Source organism: Cervus elaphus, chromosome 19, assembly GCF_910594005.1.
Source record: "Cervus elaphus chromosome 19, mCerEla1.1, whole genome shotgun sequence".
NCBI lineage: Eukaryota > Metazoa > Chordata > Mammalia > Artiodactyla > Cervidae > Cervus > Cervus elaphus.
The window spans coordinates 7,251,853-7,278,217 of NC_057833.1; the positions used below are offsets into that span (position 1 = coordinate 7,251,853).

General features: G+C 42.4%; 1 protein-coding gene across 1 annotated transcript; it reads left to right on the top strand.

The window, feature by feature from the left end:
- The first annotated feature begins 20,875 nt into the window (after window positions 1-20,875).
- On the top strand, window positions 20,876-24,852 carry RAP2B (RAP2B, member of RAS oncogene family). Its single transcript, XM_043874633.1, has one exon. The coding sequence runs from the start codon at window positions 21,374-21,376 to the stop codon at window positions 21,923-21,925; it is 552 nt and encodes a 183-aa protein (XP_043730568.1). The 5' UTR covers window positions 20,876-21,373; the 3' UTR covers window positions 21,926-24,852.
- The last annotated feature ends 1,513 nt before the right edge of the window (window positions 24,853-26,365 follow it).

Below are 26,365 nucleotides of genomic sequence, written 5' to 3' on the forward strand. Positions count from 1 at the left end.
GGCCACAGACAAATAACACCTGTCAAATTAACTTCTGTGCCCTCATTATGCTGCAGGAATGTACTGGGCAGTTTCATGGGTGTGATCTTTCTGAATGCTGAAGGATCCACTTCCAAGTTCACCTTCACGGTTACCTGTAGTCCTGTTACTCACAACCGTTGGAGCCAGGACCTCAGCTCCCAGGAACTCCACCAGCTTCCCTGGTTTTCCGGACGATAGGCAGCTGGCTTCTCGCCGAGTAAGGAATTCAAGAGACACATACAGCCCCAGATCAAAGTTCAAGTCTTTTATGACTTAACCTTGGAAGCAACATATCGTCACTTCTGGTCTATTGGTCATGTATGCCAACCCTGGTATGCGATGGGAGAGCTGCTGAAGTGTGAATGCCAGGACATAGGAATGGTGGAAGCCGTTTTGGAGATTGCCTTACCTCTGAAATTAAACTGACCCACTGTACAGCTAGAAAGTGACAGCCCAAATTTGAAAGTAAGCCTATCAGACTATGACTTTAGAACATCAGGAATCAATAAATGTAAAAATTATTTTTTTGCAGGTTTTTGTGTAAAAAAAAAGTTGAATTAGCTATAAATTCATATCATATACACAACCAAACTTAAAGACAGATAAAGCTTTTTATTTGTAATTTTCAATGAAAAGATAAGATTATGCTTATCACTCATCCAGTATTTATTGAGCAGGAATGAAAAATTATGTGTAATTTTAATTGCCTGAAAAATTCTGAGTTTCTGAAGGATGTTTCCGTGTTTGAGGTAGACACGAGAGACTGGCTTCCTAAAACCATTCTTCATTTATTTCTCGCTTGTCTCCCCCCACTATAAAAGGTAGATTAGTTTATTATGAATTACCCCGGCCTCTTTTGCAGCTATAAGGACATTCAATGCAGTACTGGCCAAAGAAATTTAACGGGAAGATTCCTGGAGCTTTTGTTTCTTGATGGAACATAAAATCCTCCTGGTGTATCCTTGGCCAACCCTCCCATCCCCACCTTCTTCCAGCCTCAGAAACAGATTTGAAGTCTGGGACTCCATTTCTCTTCACTGAACTACTGAACAAAGGCTGGAAGAATTCCAGAATCAGACTCCTTGTTAAATAAGAAATAAAGCTTTATTTGTTTAGCCCCCAAACCCTTAATTGGGTTTCCGGTTAAGTGCAGCCTTAAGTATTCCTAATTCTTTTAGAGTGAGGCAGTATGACTTTACAAATAAAGTCAGAAAATCCTGAGGGAAAGAGGGGTATTAGAAAGTTTCATGGCTCGTTAGGAAAACTTGGGACTGTGCTCGGTCATGTCCAACTACTTACGATACCATGGACTGTAGCCTGCCAGTCTCCTCTGTCCATGGAATTTTCCAGGCAAGAATACTGGAGTGGGTTGCCACTTCTTACTCCAAAGGATCTTCCTGACCCAGGGATTGAACCAAAGTCTCCTGTGGCTCCTCCGTTGGCATGCAGATTCTTTACCACTGAGCAACTTGGGAAGCCCTAAGAAAGCTTACTTCTAAACAATTTCCATGTAACCTAAATTCCTGCATACCTAACTGAGAAGTAAGACAACCATACACATTTATCTTATTAGTATTATTTTGCCTCAGTCTCTTAAAAACAGTGCAGGAAATCCAGTTCAGTTTGTGCAGTCACTCAGTTGAGCCCTCCTCTTTGCCACCCCATGGATTGTAGCATGCCAGGCTTCCCTGTCCATCACGAACTTCTGGAGCATGCTCAGACTCATGTCCATCCAACCATCTCATCCTCTGTCATCCCCTTCTCCTCCCGCCTTCAATCTTTCGCAGCATCAGGGGCGTTTCCAAGGAGTCAGTTCTTCGCATCAGGTGGCCAAAATATTAAAGCTTCAGCTTCAGTCCTTCCAATGAATATACAAGCTTGATTTCCTTTAGGATTGACTGGTTGGATCTCCTTGCAGTCCAAGGGACTCTCAAGAGCCCTCTCCCACATCACAGTTCAAAAGCATCAATGTTTCAGCACTCAGTTTTCTTTATGGTCCAACTCTCACATCCATTCATGACTACTAGAAAAACTATAATTTTGACTAGACAGACCTTTGTCAGCAAAGTAATGTCTCTGCTTTTTAATATGCTGTCTAGGTTGGTCATAACTTTTCTTCCAAGGAGGAAGCGTCTTTTAATTTCATGGCTGCAGTCACCACCAGCAGTGATTTTGGAGCCCCAAAAATTAAAGTCTCTCAATTTCCATTGTTTCCTCATCTATTTCCATGAAGTGATGGGACCAGATGCCATGACCTTAGTTTTTTGAATGTTGAGATTTAAGCCAGCTTTTTCACTCTCCTCTTTCACTTTTATCAAGAGGCTCCTCAGTTCCTCAGAGAAGGCAATGGCACCACACTCCAGTGTTCTTGCCTGAAAATCCCACGGATGGAGGAGCCTGGTGGGCTGCCGTCTATGGGGCCGCACAGAGTCGGACACGACTGAAGCGACTTAGCAGCAGCAGCAGCCTCAGTTCCTCTTCACTTTCTGCCATAAGGGTGGTGTCATCTGCATATCTGAGGTTATTCATATTTCTCCCAGCAATCTTGATTCCAGCTTGTGCTTCATCCAGTCTGGCATTTCACATGATGTACTCTGAATATAAGTTAAATAAGCAGGGTGGCAATATTCAGCCTTGATGTACTCCTTTCCCAATTTGGAACCAGTTAATTGTTCCATGTCCAGTTCTAACTGTTGCTTCTTGACCTGCATACAGATTTCTTAGGAATCAGGTCAGGTGGTCTGGTATTCTCATCTCTTGAAGAATTTTCCAGTTTGTTGTGATCCAAACAGTCAGAGGCTCTGGTGTAGTCAAAAGAACAGAACTAGATGTTTTTCTGGAACTCTCTTGCTTTTTCGATGATCCACTGGATGTTGGCAGTTTGGTCTCTGGTTCCTCCGCCTTTTCTAAATCCAGCTTGAAAATCTGGAAGTTCTCAGTTCACGTACTGTTAAGCATCACTTGGAGAATTTTGAGCATTACTTTGCTAGCATGACTTTGCTAGTGTGAGATGAGTGCAATCGTGTGGCACTTTGAACATTCTTTGCAATTGCCTTTCTTTGGGATTGGAATGAAAACTGACCTTTTCCAGTCCTGTGGCCACTGCTGAGTTTTCCAAATTTTCTGACATATTGAGTGCAGCACTTTCACAGCATCATCTTTTAGGATTTGAAATAGCTCAGCTGGAATTTCATCACCTCCATTAGGTTTATTTGTAGTGATACTTCCTAAGGCCCACTTGACTTCACATTCCAGGATGTCTAGCTCTAGGTGAGTGATCACACCATCGTGGTTGTCTGGGTCATGAAGATCTTTTTTGCGTAGTTCTTCTGTGTATTTTTGCCACCTCTTCTTAGTATCTTCTGCTTCTGTTAGGTTCATACCATTTCTGTCCTTTATCGTGCCCATCTTTGCATGAAATGTTCCCTTGGTAGCTCTGATTTTCTTGAAGAGATCTCTAATCTTTCCCATTCTGTTGTTTTCCTCTATTTCTTTGCATGATCACTGAGGAAGGCTTTCTTATCTCTGCTTGCTATAGTTTGGAACTCTGCATTCAGATGGGTATATCTTCCCTTTTCTCCTTTGCCTGTCACTTCTCTTCCTTTCTCAGCTCTCTGTAAGGCCTCCTCAGGGAGCCCAGACCTCCTTCATTCCTCTCCAGTAGCCCTGGGACCCCACAGAGGTGCCTCCCCGACCCTTTCCAGACCAGCCTCCAGACCAGCCTCCGTGACTGCTTTATGGATTGTACCGTTCATTTTGCTCCTCTGTCAGCTCATTATATGGGACTTCCTAGGTGGGGCTAGTGGTAAAGAACCTGCCTGTCAATGCAGGAGACATGAGAGATGTGGGTTCAAACCCTGGGTCGGGAAGTTCCCCGGAGGATGCCATGACAACCCATTCTGGTATTCTTGCCTGGAGAATCCCATGGACAGAAGAGCCTGGGGGCTACAGTCCATAGGGTCACACAGAGTCGGACACAACGGAAGGCATGTTAGCACGCACGCACAGCTCATTATATGGAGGTGTTTGCTGCAGCTTCTAATGCCCAGAGTGACTATTAGTCTGCTGGAGTCTGCTGAAGAGGCTCCATGCTACTGTGGAAGTTTACCACAGACCCTCTGAGGCTGCGGCAGCCACAGCTGCAGGCCCTGGTACAAAACGTTACAGGAACTATAAGCCCAAATTCTACTGGCGCCTGCCAGCTAAGTGGCCCAGAGGTTATTCCTCTAGGTACCTTCATTGAGGTAATTGCAAGGGTAATCTAAGAGGAACACCCTACATTGGTAGACACGACACCCCCTTTCTCTTTGGTGACCTTTGCCATCTTTAAATAACATTTATGATCCTCAGCCATCTCTCCTCTTACCTCTGCAGTGGTAACTTGGTCCCTCACAGAACTGTGCATTTGCTGACCTGATTTACTGGTCCTCAGATGTCCTTTCTGGCTCTCCTGCATCTTAGAATGAAGCAGCTTCAGCTCAAGCTATGATTCTTGATACATAAAAGTCATATAAATTTGGTCTAATTTAATGTGTAGTTGTATACACTGATAAAAACTTGTTTGAATTAAACAGAATAAGAATAGCCTGATAGTTTAATATTTGGAAGATTAGATGGGATGGTTCTAAAGCATCTGAGAATGTCACCTGTTGCTTACATTGTACAAATAGTCCTCAGAAAATCTGAAATAGCCTTTTCTGTCACACCCAACCTCCTCGCATTATTTTAATTTACATTAAACAACAGATCTTTTCAAAACCATAGGCTTTACCTCAGAAAAACAAAATATTCTATTTTCACACAATTATTCAGCACACCCAGAGAAAATAGAGTGGTATCGCTGAACATTATTTCTATCTCCCAGCTACCAAAATATTAAATAATTCCCTGGGTCAACCTATAGAAAACATGTTATTCAAGACAGGAAATTTTACTACATATAAGGTTTAATGAGAAAGATTTATCAGGCATGTAATATTCAGGAATTTCCATTTCACAGTTACATACACTTTAAAAATATTGCTTATGCCTAGTATTCTATTCAAATCAAATACTGAGAACAGTTTAGAGAAAATCTCAGCCTGAAACTAAGTCAGTAAAATAATCTGTGGGTTTTTTTTTTTTTTCTTTCTTTCTTTCTTTCTTCTGATAAAGAATTTGCAGCCTGAGGATAAGTCATTTCCCAAACATTCTGGGACACACTTTGGAAATAGTGAGGGGCAGATTTCTTTTTAAACCTCAGGAAAAACTTAGGGCAAGAGAGAGGGAAGCCTGGGTCCAGTTTGACAAAGGAAGCACAAATGTGTTAATGATGCAGAAGTCACAGCCTGGCTTTGAATGGTGCTGACACATCAAAGGGTGCTGTTTGCCACAGAAAAGAAGACCATTTCTAGACAGGGACAAACTGTTTGGGAGAAAGCAGCTGAAGCCCTCGATTCCCTGGTTAATGGTGCAGGCCAGCAGCCTCTCTGTTCTACTGCCCCGGGATCATGAGTCTGAACCTACTTCTTCCCACCTTCAGAACAAACAGGCAGACAGCCCCAAGCCAGGCGGGTCTTGTGGGACTTTGTCAATTAAATCACTTCCTGGGCAACATGAGCATACGTGAGAAATAGATTCATCAGAATCCATTGGGGAAAACTGTTTGATAAATAAGTACTTAAGATAACTGTCTTATTTGACTAGTAGGTTAAAAAATACCTGAGATCTATATTAAGCTGTATGTCTAGTTTTCTATTTTTCAATTGTGAAAGTGGCTCAGTCGTGTCCAACTCTTTGCAACCCCATGGACTATACAGTCCATGGAATTCTCCAGGCCAGAATATTGGAGTGGGTAGCCTTTCCCTTCTGCAGGGGATCTTCCCAACCCAGGGGTCACACCCAGGTCTCCCACACTGCAGGTAGATTCTTTACCAGCTGAGCCACAAGGGAAGCCCATTTTTCAAATAATTCCATGGCAGAAAGACAAGAAGACTATTAACCAAATTGTTAAGTTTTTGTTTAGCGGTAATTTATTATTATTTTTCTTTCTGCTTTATTATACATTTTAAATTTATTATGGTAAACAGGGTTTATCTAAAGAAAAGAATATAAATATTTTTTCTTATGGTAACAGGACACCCTGTACAACAGTGATATTTTCTAGTCAGATTATTCCACTACTCAAAATGATTCTCTGAGGTTAGGTACCCAAGGTTTTATTATAATTTAGCATGAAATAGAGAAACTCAAGAGATTACATAGTTAAGAAAGTTTCGTGAGTTGATTTAATTTCCCATTAGTAATGGAATTTTTAACCACGTTAAGTCACAGGTTTTTGTGTATATTTTCACTAAAGGTATGGGCATGTGGGAGATGAGATGATAACTTGATAATTATTTATTTGTATGTATTGAGAAAATGCCTTCAGAAATTGTAACAGAATCTGGCTGGACAGACTCAAGAGGGATTATCAGTATACTTCTTAATTAAAAACAAGATGAACTGGCCTCTTCATGTAACGAAAATTTATCAGCTTCTTGCTGTGTGCTGCACAGTTGCTGGTATAAAACAGTTTGATTTCTGCTCCGGTTCCCAAACCCACACTTGGCCTCCCTTCCTTCAGCAGGTGCCTTATCATTTTGATTTACAGAGAGAAGGTCGTTTGCAGTTTGAACTCTCATATTTTCACCTTCTCAGTTCCAGTTTTTGGGTCTTGTGGCTCTTCTTCTTTCCTGTGCAAGAAGAAAGATGTTTTCCCAGCCTCACCACCAGAGTTTTCAGACACCTCCTCTGCCCTCCCCTCAGAAACTTCTAAGCAATGGACATCCTACTGCTTGGATTTCAGTCTCTCTTTACTGACACTGAATTCCTACTGAATAAATGACTGAATTATTTCTCAATTGAAAAGCAAGCCTAAATGTAACCATAAAAAGAAAAACTTAAAATGCTAGAAGAAAACCCTAGTATTTATAAATACTTACATAACACTAGTTATATAAACATCCAGGAAAGTGAGACAAATTTCTACTTGTGGCATGAAATTCAGAAAGAAAACCCCAAAAGAAAAAGGTCCGTAAATTCAAATATGATGTATTTAAAAATATTAGTGAAAAAGCACAAACAAGGACTAATAACAAACTAATAGTTATTTGCAGTTCAGTACATTTCAGTCGCTCAGACATGTCCCACTGACTGCAGCACCCTGTCCATCACCAACTCCCGGAGCTTACTCAAACTCATGTCCATCAAGTCGGTGACCCATACAACCATCTCATCCTCTGTCATCCCCTTCTCCTGACTTCAATCTTTCCCAGCATCAGGGTCTTTTCCAGTTAGTCAGTTCTTTGCATCAGATGCCCGAACTATTGGAGTTTCAGCTTCAGCATCAGTCCTTCCAATGAACATTCAGGCCTCATTTCCTTTAGGATGGGCAGGTTTGATCTCCTTGCAGTCCAAGGGACTCTCAAGAGTCTTCTCCAACACCACAGTTCAAAAGCATCAATTCTTTGGCGCTCAGCTTTCTTTATGGTCCAACTTTCACATCCATTCATGACTACTAGAAAAACCATAGCTTTGAGTAGATGGACCTTTGTCGGCAAAGTAACGTCTCTGCTTTTTAACATGTGGTCTAGGTTTGTCATAGCTTTTCTTCCAAGGAGCAAGCATCTTTTAATTTCATGACTGCAGGCACCATCTGCAGTAATTTTGGAGCCCAAGAAAATAAAGTCTGTCACTGTTTCCATTGTTTCCCCATTTATTTGTCATGAAGTTCTGGGGCCAAATGCCATGATCAAACTTTTTTGAATGTTGAGTTTAAACCCAGCTTTTTCACTGTCCTCTTTCACTTTCATCAAGAGGCTCTTTAGTTCCTTTTCACTTTCTGCCATAAGGGTGGTGTCATCTGCATATCTGAGGTTATTGGTATTTCTCCCAGCAATCTTGATTCCAGCTTGTGCTTCATCTAGCCTGGCATTTCACATGATGTACTCTGAATATAAGTTAAATAAGCAGGGTGACAATATTCAGCCTTGACATACTCCTTTCCCAATTTGGAACCAGTTCATTGTTCCGTGTCCAGTTCTAACTGTTGCTTCCTGACCTGCATACAGATTTCTCAGGAGGCAGGTCAGGTGGTCTGGTATTCTCATCTCTTAAAGAATTCTCCACAGTTTGTTGTGATCCACACAGTCAAAGGCTTTGCAGTAGTCAATAAAGCAGAAGTAGATGTTTCTCTGGAACTCTTGCTTTTTTGATGATCCAGTGAATGTTGGCAATTTGATCTCTGGTTCCTCTGTCTTTTCTAAATCCAGCTTGAACATCTGGAAGTTCACGGTTCATGTTGAAGCCCAGCTTGGAGAATTTTGAGCATTACTTTGCTAGCGTGTGAGATGAATTCAATTTTGCAGTAGTTTGAACATTCTTTGGCATTGCCTTTCTTTGGGATTGGAATGAAAACTGACCTTTTCCAGTCCTGTGGCCACTGCTGAGTTTTCCAAATTTTCTGACATATTGAGTGCAGCACTTTCACAGCATCATCTTTTAGGATTTGAAATAGCTCAAGTGGAATTCCATCACCTCCATTAGATTTGTTCGTAGTGATACTTCCCAACACCCACTTGACTTCATATTCCAGGATGTCTGGCTCTAGGTGAGTGATCACACCGTTGTGATTATCTGGGTCGTGAAGATCTTTTTTGTATAGTTCTTCTGTGTATTCTTGCCACCTCTTCTTAATATCTTCTGCTTCTGTTAGGTCCATACCATTTCTGTCCTTTATTGAACCCATCTTTGCATGAAATGTTCCCTTGGTATCTCTAATTTTCTTGAAGAGATCTCTAGTCTTTCCCATTCTATTGTTTTCCTCTATTTCTTTGCATTGATCTCTGAGGAAGGCTTTCTTGTCTCTCCTTGCTATTCTTTGGAACTCTGCACTCAAATAGGTATATCTTTCCTTTTCTCTTTTGCTTTTCATTCTCTTCTTTTCTCAGCTATTTGTAAGGCCTCCTCAGACAACCATTTTGCCTTTTTGCATTGTTTTCTTGGGGATGGTTCTGATCACCGCCTCAGGTACAATGTCATGAACCTCCATCCATCATTCTTCCTGCACTCTATCAGATCTAATCCCTTGAATCTATTTGTCACTTCTACTGTATAATCATAAGGGATTTGATTTAGATCATACTTGAATTGTCTTGTGGTTTTCCCTACATTCTTCAATTTAAGCCTGAATTTGGCAATAAGTTGATGATCTGAGCCACAGTCAGCTACTGGTCTTATTTTTGCTGACTGTATAGAGCTTCTCCATCTTTGGCAGCAAAGAATATAATCAGTCTGATTTTGGGAAGCCTGGCTTGGCTTGACCACCTGGTGATGTCCACGTGTAGATTCATCTCTTGTGTTGTTGGAAGAGGGTATTTGCTGTGACCAGTAAATTCTCTTGGCAAACTCTGTAAGCTTTTGCCCTGCTTCATTTTGTACTCCAAGGCCAACCTTGCCCTTTACTCCAGGTATCCGTTGACTTCCAACATTTGCATTCCAGTCCCCTATGATGAAAAGGACATCTTTTTTGGGTGTTAGTTCTAAAAGATCTCATAGATAGTCATACACCCATTCAAATTCAACTTCTTCAGCATTAGTGGTAGGGGCATAGACTTGGATTACTGTGATAATGAATAGTTTGCCTTGGAAATGAACAGAGGTCATTCTGTCATTTTTGAGATTGCACCCAAGTACTGAATTTGGGACTCTCTTGTTGACTGTGAGGGCTACTCCATTTCTTCTAAAGGATTCTTGCCCACAGTAGTAGATATAATAGTTATATGAATTAAATTCACCCATTCCTTTCCATCTTAGTTCAGTGATTACTAAAATGTCAATGTTCACTCTTTCCATCTCCTGTTTGACCACTTCAACTTTACCTTGATTCATGAACCTAACATTCCCAGGTGCCTGTGCAACAGTGTTCTTACAGCATTGGACTTTACTTCCATCACTAGTCACATCCACAACTGGGTGTTGTTTTCACTTTGGCTCCATTTCTTTATTCTTTCTGGAGTCACTTCTCTGCTCTTCTCCAGTAGCGTATTGGGCAACTACCGACCTGGGGAGTTCATTTCTCAGTGTCCTATCTTTTTGCCTTTTCATACTGTTCATGGGGTTCTCAAGGTAAGAATACTGAAGTGGTTTGCCATTTCCTTTTCCAGGGGACCACGTTGTGTCAGAACTCTCCACCATGACCCATCCATCTTGGCTGGCCCTACACTACATGGCTCATAATTTCATTGAGTTAGACAAGGCTGTGATCCATGTGGTCACATTTATAAAAACTTACATAACACTAGTTTTATAAATATCCTGGTGTGTAAGACAGCTTTATATTTGTGGCACGAATTTCTAAAAGAAAACCCAAAAGAAAAAAGTCAATAAATTCAAATAGAATATTTTTTAAAATATTAATGAAAAAGCATAAACATGGGCTGATAACAAACTAATAGTTATTTTCAAAGTATGTGATTATCAGAGGTTAATATCCTTATTATATAACATAACCATAATACATAGTCAACAATTATAAATCAATAAGAAAAAGTTAAGAAGTCCAACAAAAGATGGGTGTTACTTTAACTATTGAAAACACATTTAAAGTACATGTGTAAAAATATAAATCTGAATATTTTGTAAGTTATAAACAATTTCCTAAAGTTATGTAGAATTGTGGCTGTATATTCACTATTTGAGTAGTAGTTCACTATAGATTAAAGGGCTTCCTTTGTGGCTCAGCTGGAAAAGAATCTGCCTGCAATGCAGGAGACCTGGGTTTGATATCTGGGTTGGGAGGATCCCCTGGAGAAGGGAAAGGCTATCCACTCCAGTATTCTGGCCTGAAGAATTGCATGGACTGTATAGTCTATGGGGTTGCAAAGAGTCGGACACAACTGAACAACTTTCACTTTCACTATAGATTGAAGTCAAGAGTTATGGTTATATCCAGTGACAGGTTAGTACTTCATTTTGATTATGTGTTTGGCCTCCAGCAACAAATGAGGATATTTTCTTAATACATAGCCTAGAGATTGGCAAACCATGAACCTGTGGGCCAAAGGCAGCCCACCACCTGTTTCTGTAAAGAAAGTGTTATGGAACTCAGTCATATGCATTTATTTACATATTGTCTATGGCTGCTTTTATACTGCAGGGGCATATTTGAGTAGTTGCAATGGAGATGTATGGTCTGCAAAATCTGAAATATTTACTCTCTGGCCCTTTACTGAAAAAAGTTTGCCAACTGCTTGTTTAAAACATTTAGCTTACATGAAACATGGAAATGTTTGATAAGTTTCCTATGATCACTCCTTTTCAATAACTCTATATAATTATATTCTACATGGCAATAAGGTTTTTTTAAGGACATAAATTCCTTAACAGAAAGGATTTGGTTTTTATAGTTCAGGGGTAATATGTTCACATTGCCATAGTTGAATAATAGTCCAGTAATCTTTCTTTTAAATGTAAGTTTTAAAACAAAGAAAAAAAATCTTCAGAACAGTTAACAAACTTCTACAACAGAACTGAATACAATAATCATAAAATTATTTAAATAGCCTGAATTCTGCAGTTCTAGTGTTATCTTCCCAAGATATCACCACAGATCCTTTTCTGAAACTTTCTATCACAAGGTAGTGTAATTGCAAGTAAAATAGAAACCCCTTTGGCAGACTCCTTAAACCAAACCTGACGGCTGATGGTAATTTACAGAGAGCTTCCTCTCCCTCAATATAGACTCTCACTGTCTCCATCAAAACCACAAATTTTGAAGGATTTATTGGAGCCACTACTGCAGAAAGAATGGTAGGCTTCCTCCAGCGTCAATGGAAGTGATGGATTTTTGTCCCTGCAAGAGAGAAGGTGACTCCTTTAATCTAGTGGTTGGTGACAAAAAAGAAAGTGAAAGTCCTTTTTTTTAAAATGTTATTATTTTATTGAACTTTAGTTGATTTACAGTGTTGTGTTAATTACTGATGTATAGCAAATTATTCAGTTATAAAGAGGTGTTTTTTATAATCTTTTCCATTATGGTTTATCATAGGTTATTAAATGCAGTTCTCTGTGCTATGCAGTAGGACCTTGTTGTTTATCCATTCTATATAGAAAAGCATACATCTGCTAACCCCAGCTTCCCACTCATTCTTTCCCCATAGCAACCACCAGTCTGTTCCCCATGTCTGATGCTGTTTCCTAGATTGGTTCTTTTGTGTCTCATTTGAGATTCCACATATAAGTGGCATCATATGGTGTTTGTCTTCCTCTGACTTATTTCACTTAGTGTGATGGTCTCTTGTTGCATCCATGTTGCTGCAAATAGCATGGTTTTGGTCCTTTTTATGGCCGAGTAGTATTTCATTGTATATATGTGCCACGTCATCTTTATCTCTTCATCTGTCGATGGACATTTAGGCTGTTTGCATGTCTGGGTTATGTGAGTAGTGCTGCTGTGAACATGGGTGCATGTATCTTTTTTAATTATAGTTTTGACTGGCTATATGCACAGGAGTGGGATGATTGGATCCTATGGTAATTCTATTTTTGATTTTCTGAGGAAGCTCCAACCTCCACAGTGGCTGAACCAGCTTATATTCCCACCAGTAGGGTAGCAAGGGCCCATTTTCTCCATACCCTCTTCAGCATTTGTTATCTGTAGACTTTTTCATGATGGCCATCCTGACCAGTATGAAGTGGTACCTAACTGTAGTCTTGACTTGCATTTTTCTAATAATTAGTGGTGTTGGGCATCTATTTATGTGCCTGTTGGCCATCTATATTTCTTCTTTGGAAAAATGTTTATTTAGCTCTTCTGCTCTTTTTGGGTTGGGTTGTTTGTTGTTGTTGTTGTATGAGTTGTTGGTATATTTTGGAAATTAAACCCTTGTCTGTTGCATAATTTGCAAATATGTTCTCCCACTTATGGTTTCCTTTGCTGTGAAAAAGCTTGTAAGTTTGATTAGGTCCCATTTGTTTATTTTTTTTTAATTTCTGCTGCCTTGTGGGACTAAGAAATTGGTATGATTTACATCAGAGAATGTTTTGCCTGTGATCTCTTCTAGCAGTTTGATGATGTCATGTCTTAGCTTTAAGTCTTTAAGCCATTTTGACCTTATTTTTCTATATGGCGAGAGGGTGTGTTCTGACCTCATTGATTTATATCTGGCTGTCCAACTTTCCCAATACCACTTGCTAAAGAGACTGTCCTTTTCCTATTGTATATTCTTGCCTCTTATGGTGAGGATTAGTTGATGTAGGTTCAGTTTGGTTTAGTCATTCAGTTGTTTGGCACTCTTTGTGACCCCATGGATGGCAACACTCCAGGCTTCTCTGTCCATCACCAATTCCTGGAGCTTGCTCAAACTCATGCCCATCAAATTGGTGATGCCATCCAACCATCTCATCCTCTGTTATCCCCTTCTCCTCCTGCCTTCAATCTTTCCCAGCATCAGGATCTTTCCCAATGAGTCAGTTCTTCACATCAGGTGCCCAAAGTATTGGAGTTTCAGCTTCACCATCAGTCCTTCCAATGAATATTCAGGACTGATTTTCTTTAGGATTGAATGGTTTTATCTCCTTGCAATCCAAGGAATTCTCAAAAGTCTTCTCCAACACCACAGATCAAAAGCATCAATTCTTCGGCACTCAGCCTTCCTTATAGTCCAACTCTCACATCCATTCATGACTACTGGAAAAACCATAGCTTTGACTAGACAGACCTTTGTTGGCTTTTTAATATGCTATCTAGCTTTTCTTCCAAGGAGCAAGTGTCTTTAGATTTCATGGTTGCAGTCACCATCGGCAGTGATTTTGGAGCCCCCCAAAATAAAGTCTGTCACTGTTTCCAATGTTTCCCCATCTATTTGCCATGAAGTGATGGGACTGGATTCCATGATCTTAGTTTTTTGAATGTTCAGTTTTAGCCTAGCTTTTTCACTATCCTCTTTCATTTTCATCAAGAGGCTCTTTAGTTCCTCTTCACTTTCTGCATATCTGAGGTTATTAATATTTCTCCTGGCAATCTTGATTCCAGCTTGTGCTTCATCCAGCCTGGCATTTTGCCTGATGTACTCTGCATAGAAGTTAAATAAGCAGGGTAACAATATACAGCCTTGACATACTCCTTTCCCAATTTGGAACCAGTCTGGTTTTCCATGTCCGGTTCTAACTGTTGCTTCTTGACCAGCATACAGATTTCTCAGGAGGCAGGTCAGATGGTCTGGTATTCCCATCTCTTGAAGAACTTTCCACATTTTGTTGTGATCCACACAGTCAAAGGCTTTGGCACAGTCAGTAAAGCAGATGTTTTTCTGGAACTCTCTTGCTTTTTCGATGATCCAGTGGATGTTGGCAATTTCATATCTGGTTTCTGTGCCTTTTCTAACTCCAGCTTGACCATCTGGAAGTTCACGGTTCCCATACTATTGATGCCTGGCTTGGAGTATGAAGCCTTGACTGTAGGTGTATGGGTTTATTTTGGTCTCTCTATGCTGTTCTGTAGATCCATATATCTGTTTTTGTGCCAGTATACAGTGTTTTGATTACTGTAGTTTTGTAGTATTGTCTGAAGTCTAGGAAGTTTATGCTTCTTGCTTTCTTGTTCTTCTTCACTAATCCTTGGCAATCCTGGGTCTTTCATGTTCCATAGGAATAGAATTATTTGTTCTACCACTGTGAAAAATGCCATTAGTAATTTGATAGGGATTACATTAAATGTGTAGATTGCCTTGGATAGAATGACTGTTTAAACAATATAAATTCTTCCAATTCAAGAGCATGGAATGTCTTTCCATTTCTTTGAATAATATTCAGTTTCCTTTATAAATGTTTTATAGTTGTCAGCATATAAGTCTTTCACATCCTTAGTCAGGTTTATTCCTAAGTGTTTTATTTCTGCAGATATAATTTTAAAAGGTACATTTTCTTTCTTTTTTTTTTTTTACATTCCATTGGATATTTCATTGTGGTGTAAAGAAATGCAGTTAATTTCTATATGTTAATCTTGTATCCTGCTCCCTTACTGAATTCATTTATTAGTTCTAGCAGTTTTTGTGTGGAGTCTTTAGGGTTTTCTGTATATAGTATCATATCATCTGCATATAATGACAATTTTACAAGAAGAAAGTGCTTTTTAATGGATCTAAGGCATAGCTTCTATTCTTGCTATATTTGTTTCTCTGGAATGCCAGGTCTAAGGAGACAAATCTTAGACAGACTAAGATGTGTAACTGTGCTTTCAAATATGAAAAACAGGATCAATGAAATCAATTTAAAATTTCTCTTGAGTGAGAATATATTCATCACATAAAAGTAGTGCTCTAAGCCCATTTTGTTCCTTTCTCTACAGATCAGGGTCTCAGGCAAATCTCAGACCCTATAGAGGTCATTTATCTTAGAAAAGATTTTTCTTTAAAAAAAAAAAAAAAAAAAACACATGTAAAATAATGACAGTAGGCCAAACCGTTAGTAAGATTCTATGATAGAACTCAAATCCACTGAGCAGTTGTGTGGTAGTTGCCCACGTGTGTGTAACACTTCAGCCCAGGATAACATTTTCATGGAGTTAGGAGTGGTTTTTATCATCAAAAATGACACAGCACATGAATGTATATAGTGAGATCATATTTAATTCTAATATGATAGCCTTGAGACAATAGTTATTTTGATTTTTCTATTTCTTTATTTGGGCCTATCGAAAGGTTTGCAAAAAGCTTGACAGATTGTAAGAGGTTATTTAATTTAAAATTTAACTCACCTACATTATCCTTTGAAAAATAATTTTAAAAGGAGAAAAAAAATCCAATCAGAGTACACATAAGGGGCAAACAGTGAAATTATAAAACCAGGCATATATTTGTCTCTCTTTAATTACCATGCTAGAATTTTAAAACATTTTTTAAGATATAAAATCTCATTACAAGGAGTGCAAGCCATTGTTCTTACAAGTTGGCTGCCTAAAGTGCAATATGAAGAGTATGAAATGATGATGGTTTGGCTGACTAATGAATATTTTTAGGGGCATAACTGGAGATTATTTTTTAAAGACCACTGATAAAATGAAACATCTTAAGCCTGCTTGTGGATGCCTGGTTATAACATGTTCAGGTCCTTAACAAATATTTACTGAGAACTCTGAAAGGCACAGTTAGTCTTACAGTAACATCCCTTTAAAATAATGCTACATGGTTACTCTCAACTTACCCCTGATATTTTCAAAATTAGAATTTTTTTTAGAATTATTTGTTTATCTACAAGTCAAGCCAGCTAAAACTATGAACATGATGAAATAAACCTCCACTTTTGTATAAATGAAGAGGACAGATGGGTACTTATTTTCTGGAGGACTTAAAAGATTCATGTTCTAGCAAACCCTCTAATTCTTTGAAGGCCCAAAACCAGTGTCACAGAAGCTCACTGTGTAAGCCAGGCCAGGTAGGGATCACTGTGTATATAATAGTCAATACCAAAGATTAAGTAGTTCTTCATCTGTTAGCTTTTACTTCAGATTGTTTTCTAAAGGTGTCTTTTGTGTATTATCTGCACAAACGTTTGAAATCTTCAGAGTTTATCTACTGGGAGCTTTGGTATTTTTTCCCACATACTCAGAACCACACCAGACAGCATTTCCATCCATATAAGTGTTTATATGTTTCCATCCATATAAGGGTAGACTTTACTACTCCAGCATCTTTAAGACTCAGGGAGACTTAAACATTAATATTTTACAGTTTTCTAAGGATACAGGAAATGTTTTGTCTCACCAAGAATTAGTATATCTTTTACCACAAAGAGAGTTTGGGAAAGGGACAAAATGCCATTCATATACCCATGAATAGTTAATTGTGGGACTCCTATGTAGGCACTCTTACTGGGGGAAGGACAGAGGTGGCTCCAAAGATGAGCCAGGTGTAGCCTCTGACCTCAAGGACTTCACACAGTGACACAGTACAGACATGTAAATAATTATGGTACAGGATAACTGGATATGACACAGGATTATACCATAAGGAAGGTACATAAAGACACCTAACAAATTTCACAGGAAGAAGTGATCAACTTTAAAAATATGTGCATCAGTAATTTCATTCATTACTTCATTTTGAATCCCAAGGCCCCAATGGAAATCTTTCTGAGGGAGACTATCTGAGTGTAATAAAAATTGTTATCAAAGAATCCTTAATGGGAAAGATTCAAAGTGTGGCAACTCTTTGGTACCAGAGAGGCCACCAAGATTCAAAAATACCCATCTGCATAACTACCCAGAGTCCTGAAGATCGTCTCTTCTAGATATGGCTGTCAAGACACCTGGGTTGTAATTGTCATGAATATATGGTACACTGCATCTTTAAAAGCATGTTTCCATCCATTATTTGCTAATTATCCTCTGAGTATAGGCTGGCACCTTGAAAAGGGGCAGCCAGGATACCAGGGTTCTAATTCTGCTCACTGGCTGTGATGTAAAATGAAGCATTTGGTCATCAGATATTCTCCAAGGTTCCTTGGGTAGCTCGGTGGGTGGGGCAAACTTTATTATCACCACTTTAGAGAAACTAAGGTCGGGAGCAACTTGAGGGCCTTGCCCAAGGTCTCAGACAATAATTGATAAGTAATACTTGATATTAGACACCTGGCCCATAAGGACAAAGTATTTTCTACTATATCATACTCAGAACCACACCTAACATCTGTGGGCTAGAGGACAGAGGCCCAAGTAGCAGTTATAAATCAGTTATAAATCAAGATAAGTGAAGTCACTCAGCCGTGACCTACTCTTTGTGACCCCATGGACTGTAGCCTACCAGCCTCCTCTGTTCATGGTATTTTCCAGGCGAGAGTGCTAGAGTGGGCTGCCATTTCCTTCTCCAGGGGATCTTCCCCACCCAGGGATCGAACCCGAAACTCCCGCATTGCAGGGAGATGCTTTACCGTCTGAGCCACCAGAGAAGCCCTAAAATCAAGATAACATGGTGTTAAAATATGATCTGTCCTCCCACCTTGACAAATACTTCTTTGCAAGACCTGAATGGTCAGGTGTGAATCACAAATTCTTAGACTTCTCCAAGAGCCAGGCTGGAAAGTGGCAGGGAAGACAAAGCTGACTAGAAGGGACCCCTCTTCGTGCAGTTAAGCAGGGGCCCGAAGTGCTGGGAGGGCACGCCTTAGCTCATGGGTCCAAGCACCACCCGCACTCCAACAAGGACCCACTCCTGCACACAGGGGTGAGTTCAGAGGGCCAAGCAGATCCTAGGAGAGGGTTGGGTCCTATCTGGGGAGGGGATTCCAGGATTCTGACCCCCTGGGACATGGTCTGCAGGTGGGTTCTAGCCCCTCCCTGTGGGGAGGGGCACTGTCAGAAGAGTCAGGGGGTGGACATGGGTCCCTCTAGCTTGGGCTTAAGAGCCAGTCTGTTCATACTACCTCAGAAGTCAACCTAAGAAAGAGTACCATCTGGAAACTTTCTTGTTAGAAAGTAGCATTCCTAATAGTTACAAGACCAGGTTCTGCACCCAAACACCTGGGTCAGGATCCCAGCGTGACCACTCGCGCTGTGAAATTTCATGCCAGTTATGCGACATCTTAGGGTCTCAGTATCCTCATTTTTAAAATAGGTATAATTACTATTTTTATGAGGAGTAAATAAGATAGCACATGTAAAACGCCTGGCAAACATGAAACTGGGTAAACGCGAGGATCGCTCCCGCTATATTAGGTGAGTTTGCCTTGAAAGGTATCTGGAGAATTATATCAGGGTTGGAGAAGGCAATGGCCCCCACTCCAGTACTCTTGCCTGGAAAATCCTATGGACGGGGGAGCCTGGTAGGCTGCAGTCCAAGGGGTCGCTGAGTCAGACCCGACTGAGCGACTTCACTTTCACTTTTCCTTGGAGAAGGAAATGGCAACCCACTGCAGTGTTCTTGCCTGGAGAATCCCAGGGACGGGGGAGCCTGGTAGGCTGCCGTCTATGGGGTTGCACAGAGTCGGACATGACTGAAGCGACTTAGCAGCAGCAGCATATCAGGGTTAACCAGCGAAGCACTCTGATAACCCCTCTCTCCACTAAATAGCGAAGCCAGGCGCAGGAATGGGCTCCGCCCACCCAAGGCCCTGGGGGCTGCCCAGGACCCATTGCCATTGGGTCCCATGGCCAGGACTTCAAGTTGCAGCTGTGCGTTCTACGAGCTATAGCTAGAGGTTCAAAGAAGGTTAACTGGCAACGCGGCCCTGAGTCACAACGGGACTAAGGCCCTGAAACCAAGCATTAGTACACCATTTCTGTTGTCCCTCCAATGCAGACGGTTAAACCAGTGAGAAGTGGCGTCGACGGGATACCAAGCCAGGGTTGATGCCTGGTCCCCTCCCACCCCTTCCCCCTGGGCCCACGCTATCATTGCTTAGCCTTTTGACAGGTCTTGACATCTCTCCTCCGAGAAAGGAGAGGCCTGGAACAAGCCAAGGCATCTCGCCGGCAGTTCCTGTGAGTAGGAGCCAAGCCCAGTTTAGCGAATGCCCGCCGCAGAGCAGAGATGTTTACCAAAGGCAAGCCTGGGCATTCCCCCACCCCACCGGGTGAGCTGAATGCAGTGTGGCCCATTTCCACATCCTAGCCCCTCCCCCTCCCTGGGGAAAATTTTTAAAAAAAACCACCTTGGAAACTTTGCCATTTCTTGAGGACCAAGAACTGTAACCAGCTCCCTTTAACGGACAGTCGTGACTGGGCACCGAGAAGTCAGACTTGAAAACACCAACAAAGGACTATATTTAGCTCTGAGCTCTCCGCCTAAATTCCTTTTATTTTTTCACTCTTAGCTTCAAAACGACTAGGTTGGGGAAGTGGGAGGAAGGGGGCGGCGGAGAGCAGAGAAAGAACAGCTGTGCCTCCGCCTCTCAACTCAATCTCTATAAATAACCAATCACGAGCGGAGGCTACTTTTTAGCCAATGAAGCAGCCCAAACTGATAAAACCTTGGCAGTAGCCAATGGAAGAACGTTCGAGGGTGTGAGATTTGCGCCCCGGGACCAATGGGTCCCGAGTCTGGGAGAGGTAATTTGAGCTGGAGCGTGGGTGTGCACTGCACAGGCTTCCTACTTCCAAACCCCCAAACCTACTCCGCCCACTGAGCATGCCCTGACTAGCTACCGGCGCCCGGGCTGACTGCGGATCGGCTGGTGCTTTCACTCTCCGGGTTTTGGCCCTAGCCGAGTGAGGAGGTGGGTGGGGCCTTCTGAGTCCCAGCCTGGAGACCGCCCTGATCTCTAAGAGGCTGCCCCTTCCCTCCTCCGGACAGGTTTCAGGCCGAATGTTCCTGCTTTCTTTGTCTGAAGGATGAAGTGCAAGGAAAGTCCGCCAGAGAAGGCTGGGTAGAAAGGGCCACGCCTAGAGTGTGGGAAAGATGCTCCGCCCGTCTATCACAGACCCAGATGTTCTTTGGGTCTCGGCCTTCGGCAGGCACACCCGCCGGGGCTCGGGGAGTGGCGTCCACCAGCTTTGGATAAAAGGAGCGGCAAGAGACCCGCCTGCTCCCGGGGTGGCCCGCGGCGCCCGCCCTCTTCTCATAGAGCCGGGACTCCTATGCACTAAAGCCAAGTCGGCCAAGGAAGGTGGCCTCCGTCCTCCCTCTGGAGCTGTCCCAGCCAGTCTCTTAACACCCATACACCCCCGCACATTTCTCCGGCGCCTGTACTAGTACCTATCCCGAATCCGCTAGCCTTGAATCAAACCGCTAGCTCCGCCTACAGCCCCACCCCCGTCCGGCCCCCCGGAAAACCAGGAGCCGGGGATCCGGCGGGCGGGGCCGGCAGCGACGCAGTGGGCATGCTCGGCAGGGCGGGGCGGGCAGGGCTGCGCGCGGCGAGTAGGAAGCCCTCGCCCCGCGGAGGCTGCGGGAGAGAGCTCGAAGGGCCGCGGCGGTGGGCGCACGCTCTGCGGGGACTCATGCCACGCGCGTCCCGGCCCGGCGCGCAATTAGCAGCCGCCTCCGCAGCCCGCCGCCGCCGCCGCCTCCTCGCCTTCCTGGGCTGCTGCGGAGAGAAGCTGCAGCCCTCGCCTTTCACCGGCTGCCGGCATTGTCCTCCCGATCCGCCGCCCAGGCTGCTCCTGCCGCCGTGGGCTGCCTCGGGGCCCCGGACCCGCGCTGCAGGGACGCGCCGCCGCGCCGGCCGGCCCGGCGCCCGGCCCCCGCTTGGTGATTTCCGCGTCCTGCGTTCCTCGGTCATCTCCTGAGTTTTTCCTGCAGAGCTGAGGACAGAGGAGTCCAGCCACCAAGCCCAGCTTTCCTCCGGTGCGCAGCCCCGACGGGGCCGTGGCAGGCGCAGCGAGAACGCCTGCGGAGCCATGAGAGAGTACAAAGTGGTGGTGCTGGGCTCGGGCGGCGTGGGCAAGTCCGCGCTCACGGTGCAGTTCGTGACCGGCTCCTTCATCGAGAAGTACGACCCCACCATCGAGGACTTCTACCGCAAAGAGATTGAAGTGGATTCATCGCCGTCGGTGCTGGAGATCTTGGACACGGCGGGCACGGAGCAGTTCGCATCCATGCGGGACCTGTACATCAAGAATGGCCAGGGGTTCATCCTCGTGTACAGCCTTGTGAACCAGCAGAGCTTCCAGGACATCAAGCCCATGCGGGACCAGATCATCCGCGTGAAGCGGTACGAGCGCGTGCCCATGATTCTGGTGGGCAACAAGGTGGACCTGGAGGGCGAGCGCGAGGTTTCATTCGGCGAGGGCAAGGCCCTGGCGGAGGAGTGGAGCTGCCCCTTCATGGAGACCTCGGCCAAAAACAAAGCCTCGGTGGACGAGCTGTTCGCCGAGATCGTGCGGCAGATGAACTACGCGGCGCAGCCCAACGGCGATGAGGGCTGCTGCTCGGCCTGCGTGATCCTCTGAGGCGCCCGCGGCTGCCGCGCGACAGCCGCGCTCTGCGCACAAAAGCCAAACGCACCCGACTCTTCTAAATGTGATTTCTCTTCTTGCTTTGAGATTGGAGATGACTTTGCGTCGGCCGGGGGGCTCTTGGCGCCCGCCTGGCCGCGGTGGCCGCGTCCCCCGCCCCTGCCCCGTTTCCGAGGGGTTGTCCCGTCATGACCATCCGAGTCCCGGTGGAAATGTGGATCTTTGCAGCATGTACGTTTCTCATTGATTTTGGTTGACGCATATTTCCCCATTGAAGCAGCCCGTGGGGCCCTGTATTGGCGGCTTGACACCGGCAGGCGAAAGTTTCAGTCTGGGAGAAAAAAAAAAAAAAAGAAAGAAATGGGGTGGGGGCGGAAGAGGACGGTGAGAAGGTGGAAAAGGGGGGATTTTTTGTTTTGTTTTTCTGTCAACAACCGTTTTTCTAGTTCCAAGTTTGAAAAACACGGAAGGAAGTCCGGGAGAACCAAATGAAGGAGCAGGAGGAGAGGAAGAAACTTTTGTTTTTTCCTTGTTTTCCAGGAGTAGCTGGAAATTAAGATCGGGTTCCTTTTCTGCCAGCTTGGAAAGGCAACCCCGTGACTGATTTCGATTCTGAGGATGTCTATGCAAAGTTGGATTCTTGTTACAGTGTATCCAATCTGAAGTATTGCACACCTGAACTGGGACTGTTAACACTGATGCCAATGCAGTGTGGGGTGCCAGAAAGTGTCTGCTGATAATTTGTGGGGGGGAAAAAATCTATTTTGTTTACCTACTGTATCAAAGGGGAGTCTGGGGGAGAACGGTAGTATTTTTTTTTATCAGCTGTGAAAAAAAAAAAATGTTACAGATCTGCACATTTTTGTGTGTACTGTTGTGTGTGTGTTTTTTTAGATTTAGCTTTTTGTTCGTATTGGTTGGCCATACATGGTTTTAATAGCTCTTTAAACTACAGTACAGAAACTTCGCAAATGTGATTCAGGGCCCCCAGCACCCCTGTGTCTGCAGAGTGCCTTCAAGACTCAGCTGTTCCAGCCGGTGCCAACCTGTGAACTTCCCACCAGATCCCAGAATCTGTTATTCCTCCCCAAACTACTTCCCAGTTGACTTTTAATAATCTTCCTGAAGGAGCCAGGACAATAGGGCCTGTTGTTTGGTGAATTCTTTATTCTTTCCAGCCTTTAAAATGTAACTTACTTGTAATGCAATGGGTTGGTTTTTTTTTTTTTTTCCTTTTTAAAATTTTTTGCTTCGTTTTGTTCCAATGTTCAGGTATTTAGCTCCCCTTTTATATAATTTTTTTTTTAATTTTTGGTTTTCTGTTTTAGGGTGTTCCTCCAGAAGCACAGAGCAAAATTTTACTGTTGTGATGTACCAAGAGAATTCTAACAATTTGTAATTTCTAATTCCATACACGCGGTTAATCATTGTCTCTTCATTTTAAGATTTTTAATACAAATGTCATTTTTAAAGAAACAAATCCAAACTATTGTTTGTGTTTCTGTGTTTCATATTCAGTGATTTAATACAGTATCATGGCTGAGGTGGACAGGGGCAGGTGCCTGATGCCTCCAAGAGTGGTTTGTCAGATTTTGAAGAGAGGAGTGTCAGTGACAAGTTGGGAGACATTACTCCCAACTCCTTAAACATGGAAAATAATCATCAAGGTCTAGGAAGGCCTGGGGTACGGTGTACCCTCTGACTGTTAAGATGAACTGGATATTGAATCTGTTCTGCTGGCTGAGAGCAGGAAGGGGAGAAGCCAGCTCTAAGACTGCCTTAGATCTGGGAGAGTAACCATCCACTGGTCAGGCAGGGTGGTGTTTTAGTGTTTTTTTTTTTTCTTTCTTTTCTCGTGTTCTGCTTTGTTTAAAACACCTATCCAGTTTAAAGCTTGTTTGGGGGATATGATTTTCACTTCTGAAAATTGTAGTGTTTTCTGCAGTACATTTGGGTGGGTTGTGAATAGTGTCTCAGCCCTTTTGTGGCTTTAATTAGGAAACAGATCATTAGGTTAAAAAAGAAGAGAAAAAGAGAACACTTAAGTCTCTTGCTTTATTACACTGTGCAGTTTGTGGACCATTTTGACCTCATGAAATTTCCTTCTAACAGCAGGAGGCAGTGTGAGCTTTTTGTTTTGTGTTTTGATTTTCTTAAGGGCCATTTTACTGATATCTCTATGGAGTGGAAGGTGTATGTCAAAAGCACTTGATATACCTTAGGTCCACGAAGTGTAGGGTGAAGAGTTTTGATTTTCAATAAGAGTTATTGTGTTGAGGGAGCCAAAAGAAGTTAAAGGCCACAGGTTTCTTTAAAGCTATATTAACATATCTTGCCTTAAAATGTTGTGTCTTTGGCCCAGGTGACCTCTCAGAATTGCAGCATGGAGGAGGAATAGAGAATTCTGCCTGGGTTTGGTTCTAAAGCTTTTTTTTTTTTTTACATTTGATCTCATTGAAGTTTAGTACCAAACTTAATTAGAAGGTAATGTAAATATGCTAAATAAGAAATTAGGAAAAAGTATTCACACTTAGGCTTTGCAAAGCTTCATTCTTGTGTTTGTGTAAATTTAGTTGATTCAGTAGATCTAAAGTGTTGAAAGCTCTGAAGACATACAACAAGTGCTGTATAAAGGATCTTTTAAAATACATTCAGTGACTTTTTTATGAGTTTGTTTTGGTTTTTTGGAAGCCTTTTGATGTGAAATACGGGCAAGTATCTAATTTAAGAAATGTATATACTCCTGACGGAATTTTTGAAAATGGGAAATTGGAAATGAAATTGGTTGCTGGGTGCATTAATCATCTTCACATAGGATTTAGTCACTTACATGAATAAATGTTTTATAGGTCTGGGATGGCAGGGCAGAAGATTTTAATATGCTCTGAGTACTGTAAAATAAATGCTTTTTAGATTCCCAATGAAGGCAACTTTGCGTGTGTGCCTGGAGCAGGAAAATAGTATTAAGTTTTGTAGCCTTCTCCAATGGTTTTCTTGACGAAATTGAGAGAAATTAGGGACATTGTTTTTAAGACTATGTCAGTTTATTTGGCTAGTAAGAACCCCTTAGAATTATGGTGTGAAGAGATAAGAGCGTTTGTTTCCCTGAAAGAGGGGCTGACTTAAGGGTGTCAAAGGAAGGGAGGGAGGGAGGGAGTCTGTTGTAAGGCAGTCACCTGTCAAAACAGAAACTGGGTGGAAAAGGAACCTTTATCTTGGAGAGCAAAAGTTAACTTTTAAACTTGACCCCTGCTGGTTTTTAACAGCTTTTCCTTTTGGTCCCTGACAGTAGCCCAAGCTTTATGTTATTTCAAAGGATTATTTTTGCCCTCCTTTTGTAATAGCCTCAGAAAAGTTGAAGATACCATTGGAAGTCTCACATTTTCATATTTGGGAGTTATGATTCTTAGGTACAACATTTTGCACCTTCTTAACTCCTGAAATAGACTCCATTGCATCACATTTTAGGACCAGCTCTATTTGGGGGTTAGAATTTTTTCAGCGTGTGAGGCCTAATGCGTCCTGATTTATTACCCTTTGCTGTAGGTGGGAATCCAAAAATGCTCTATTGATGTGAACTCTTTGGGTTGTTTTAAACATGTTTTCACCAGCGTGTTGTTGCACCTACTTTTGAGTTATTCTCCAGTATTTCTCACAGATGGGATGGGAAAGTGAGAGAAAATATAGGTAGCAGCTGGTCTTGAGAAATAGATACAAAATACCTGTACCTTCCTTTTCACAACAGAATAAGCCCCCTGCTTACAAACATGAGGGTTTAATTGTAGATCACCACCGTGAATTAAAATGATATGAAACATTTGTCATAGTGTCTACTTAATTGGGAAAAGTTTACTAATATAATTTTGTCCTGGAGAAAATGTGAAGTTTTATGTACTATCTAATAGAATATGGTAAGTTTGATTGTGATATTTTACTCAGATATATTACTATGAATAATCAAGTGCATTTAATTGAACATAGCGCTAGTTCTAGAAGATATATTTGCTCTGATGACAGTAGGATTTCGATCCTTGGAGAAGGCTTTTATCTGTTTCAGAGGATCTCAAACTTGACTATATATCAATCGCCTGGAGGTGGAAACAAGCCTTGTAGGTCTTCTTACAGTTTCTTAATTCAGGCTATCCATCTGTTACCTCATAATTCTCATTTCTGACAAGTTTCCAGGTGATGCTGAGAGAACTGCTTCAGGGACCACATTTTGAGAACCAATGATCTTGTCCAAACTCTAAACAAGGACTTCTCTGAGAACTACCTAGGGACGCAGACTTCAGACCATGTCACACATTTAGAGTGCTGCCTCCCACAAAATCATGGAGTGGTCTTGACTGAATTCTGTGTCTGTTGAGGACACATGCCAGTTACACTCGTATCCTCTTACTTGAAGATTGAAAGGCAAGAATTTTAGTTTTTTAT

What these genes read in the sequence shown, in the direction of transcription:
- RAP2B (XM_043874633.1), top strand. Translation starts at nt 21,374, where the DNA reads ATGAGAGAGTACAAAGTGGTGGTGCTGGGCTCGGGCGGCGTGGGCAAG.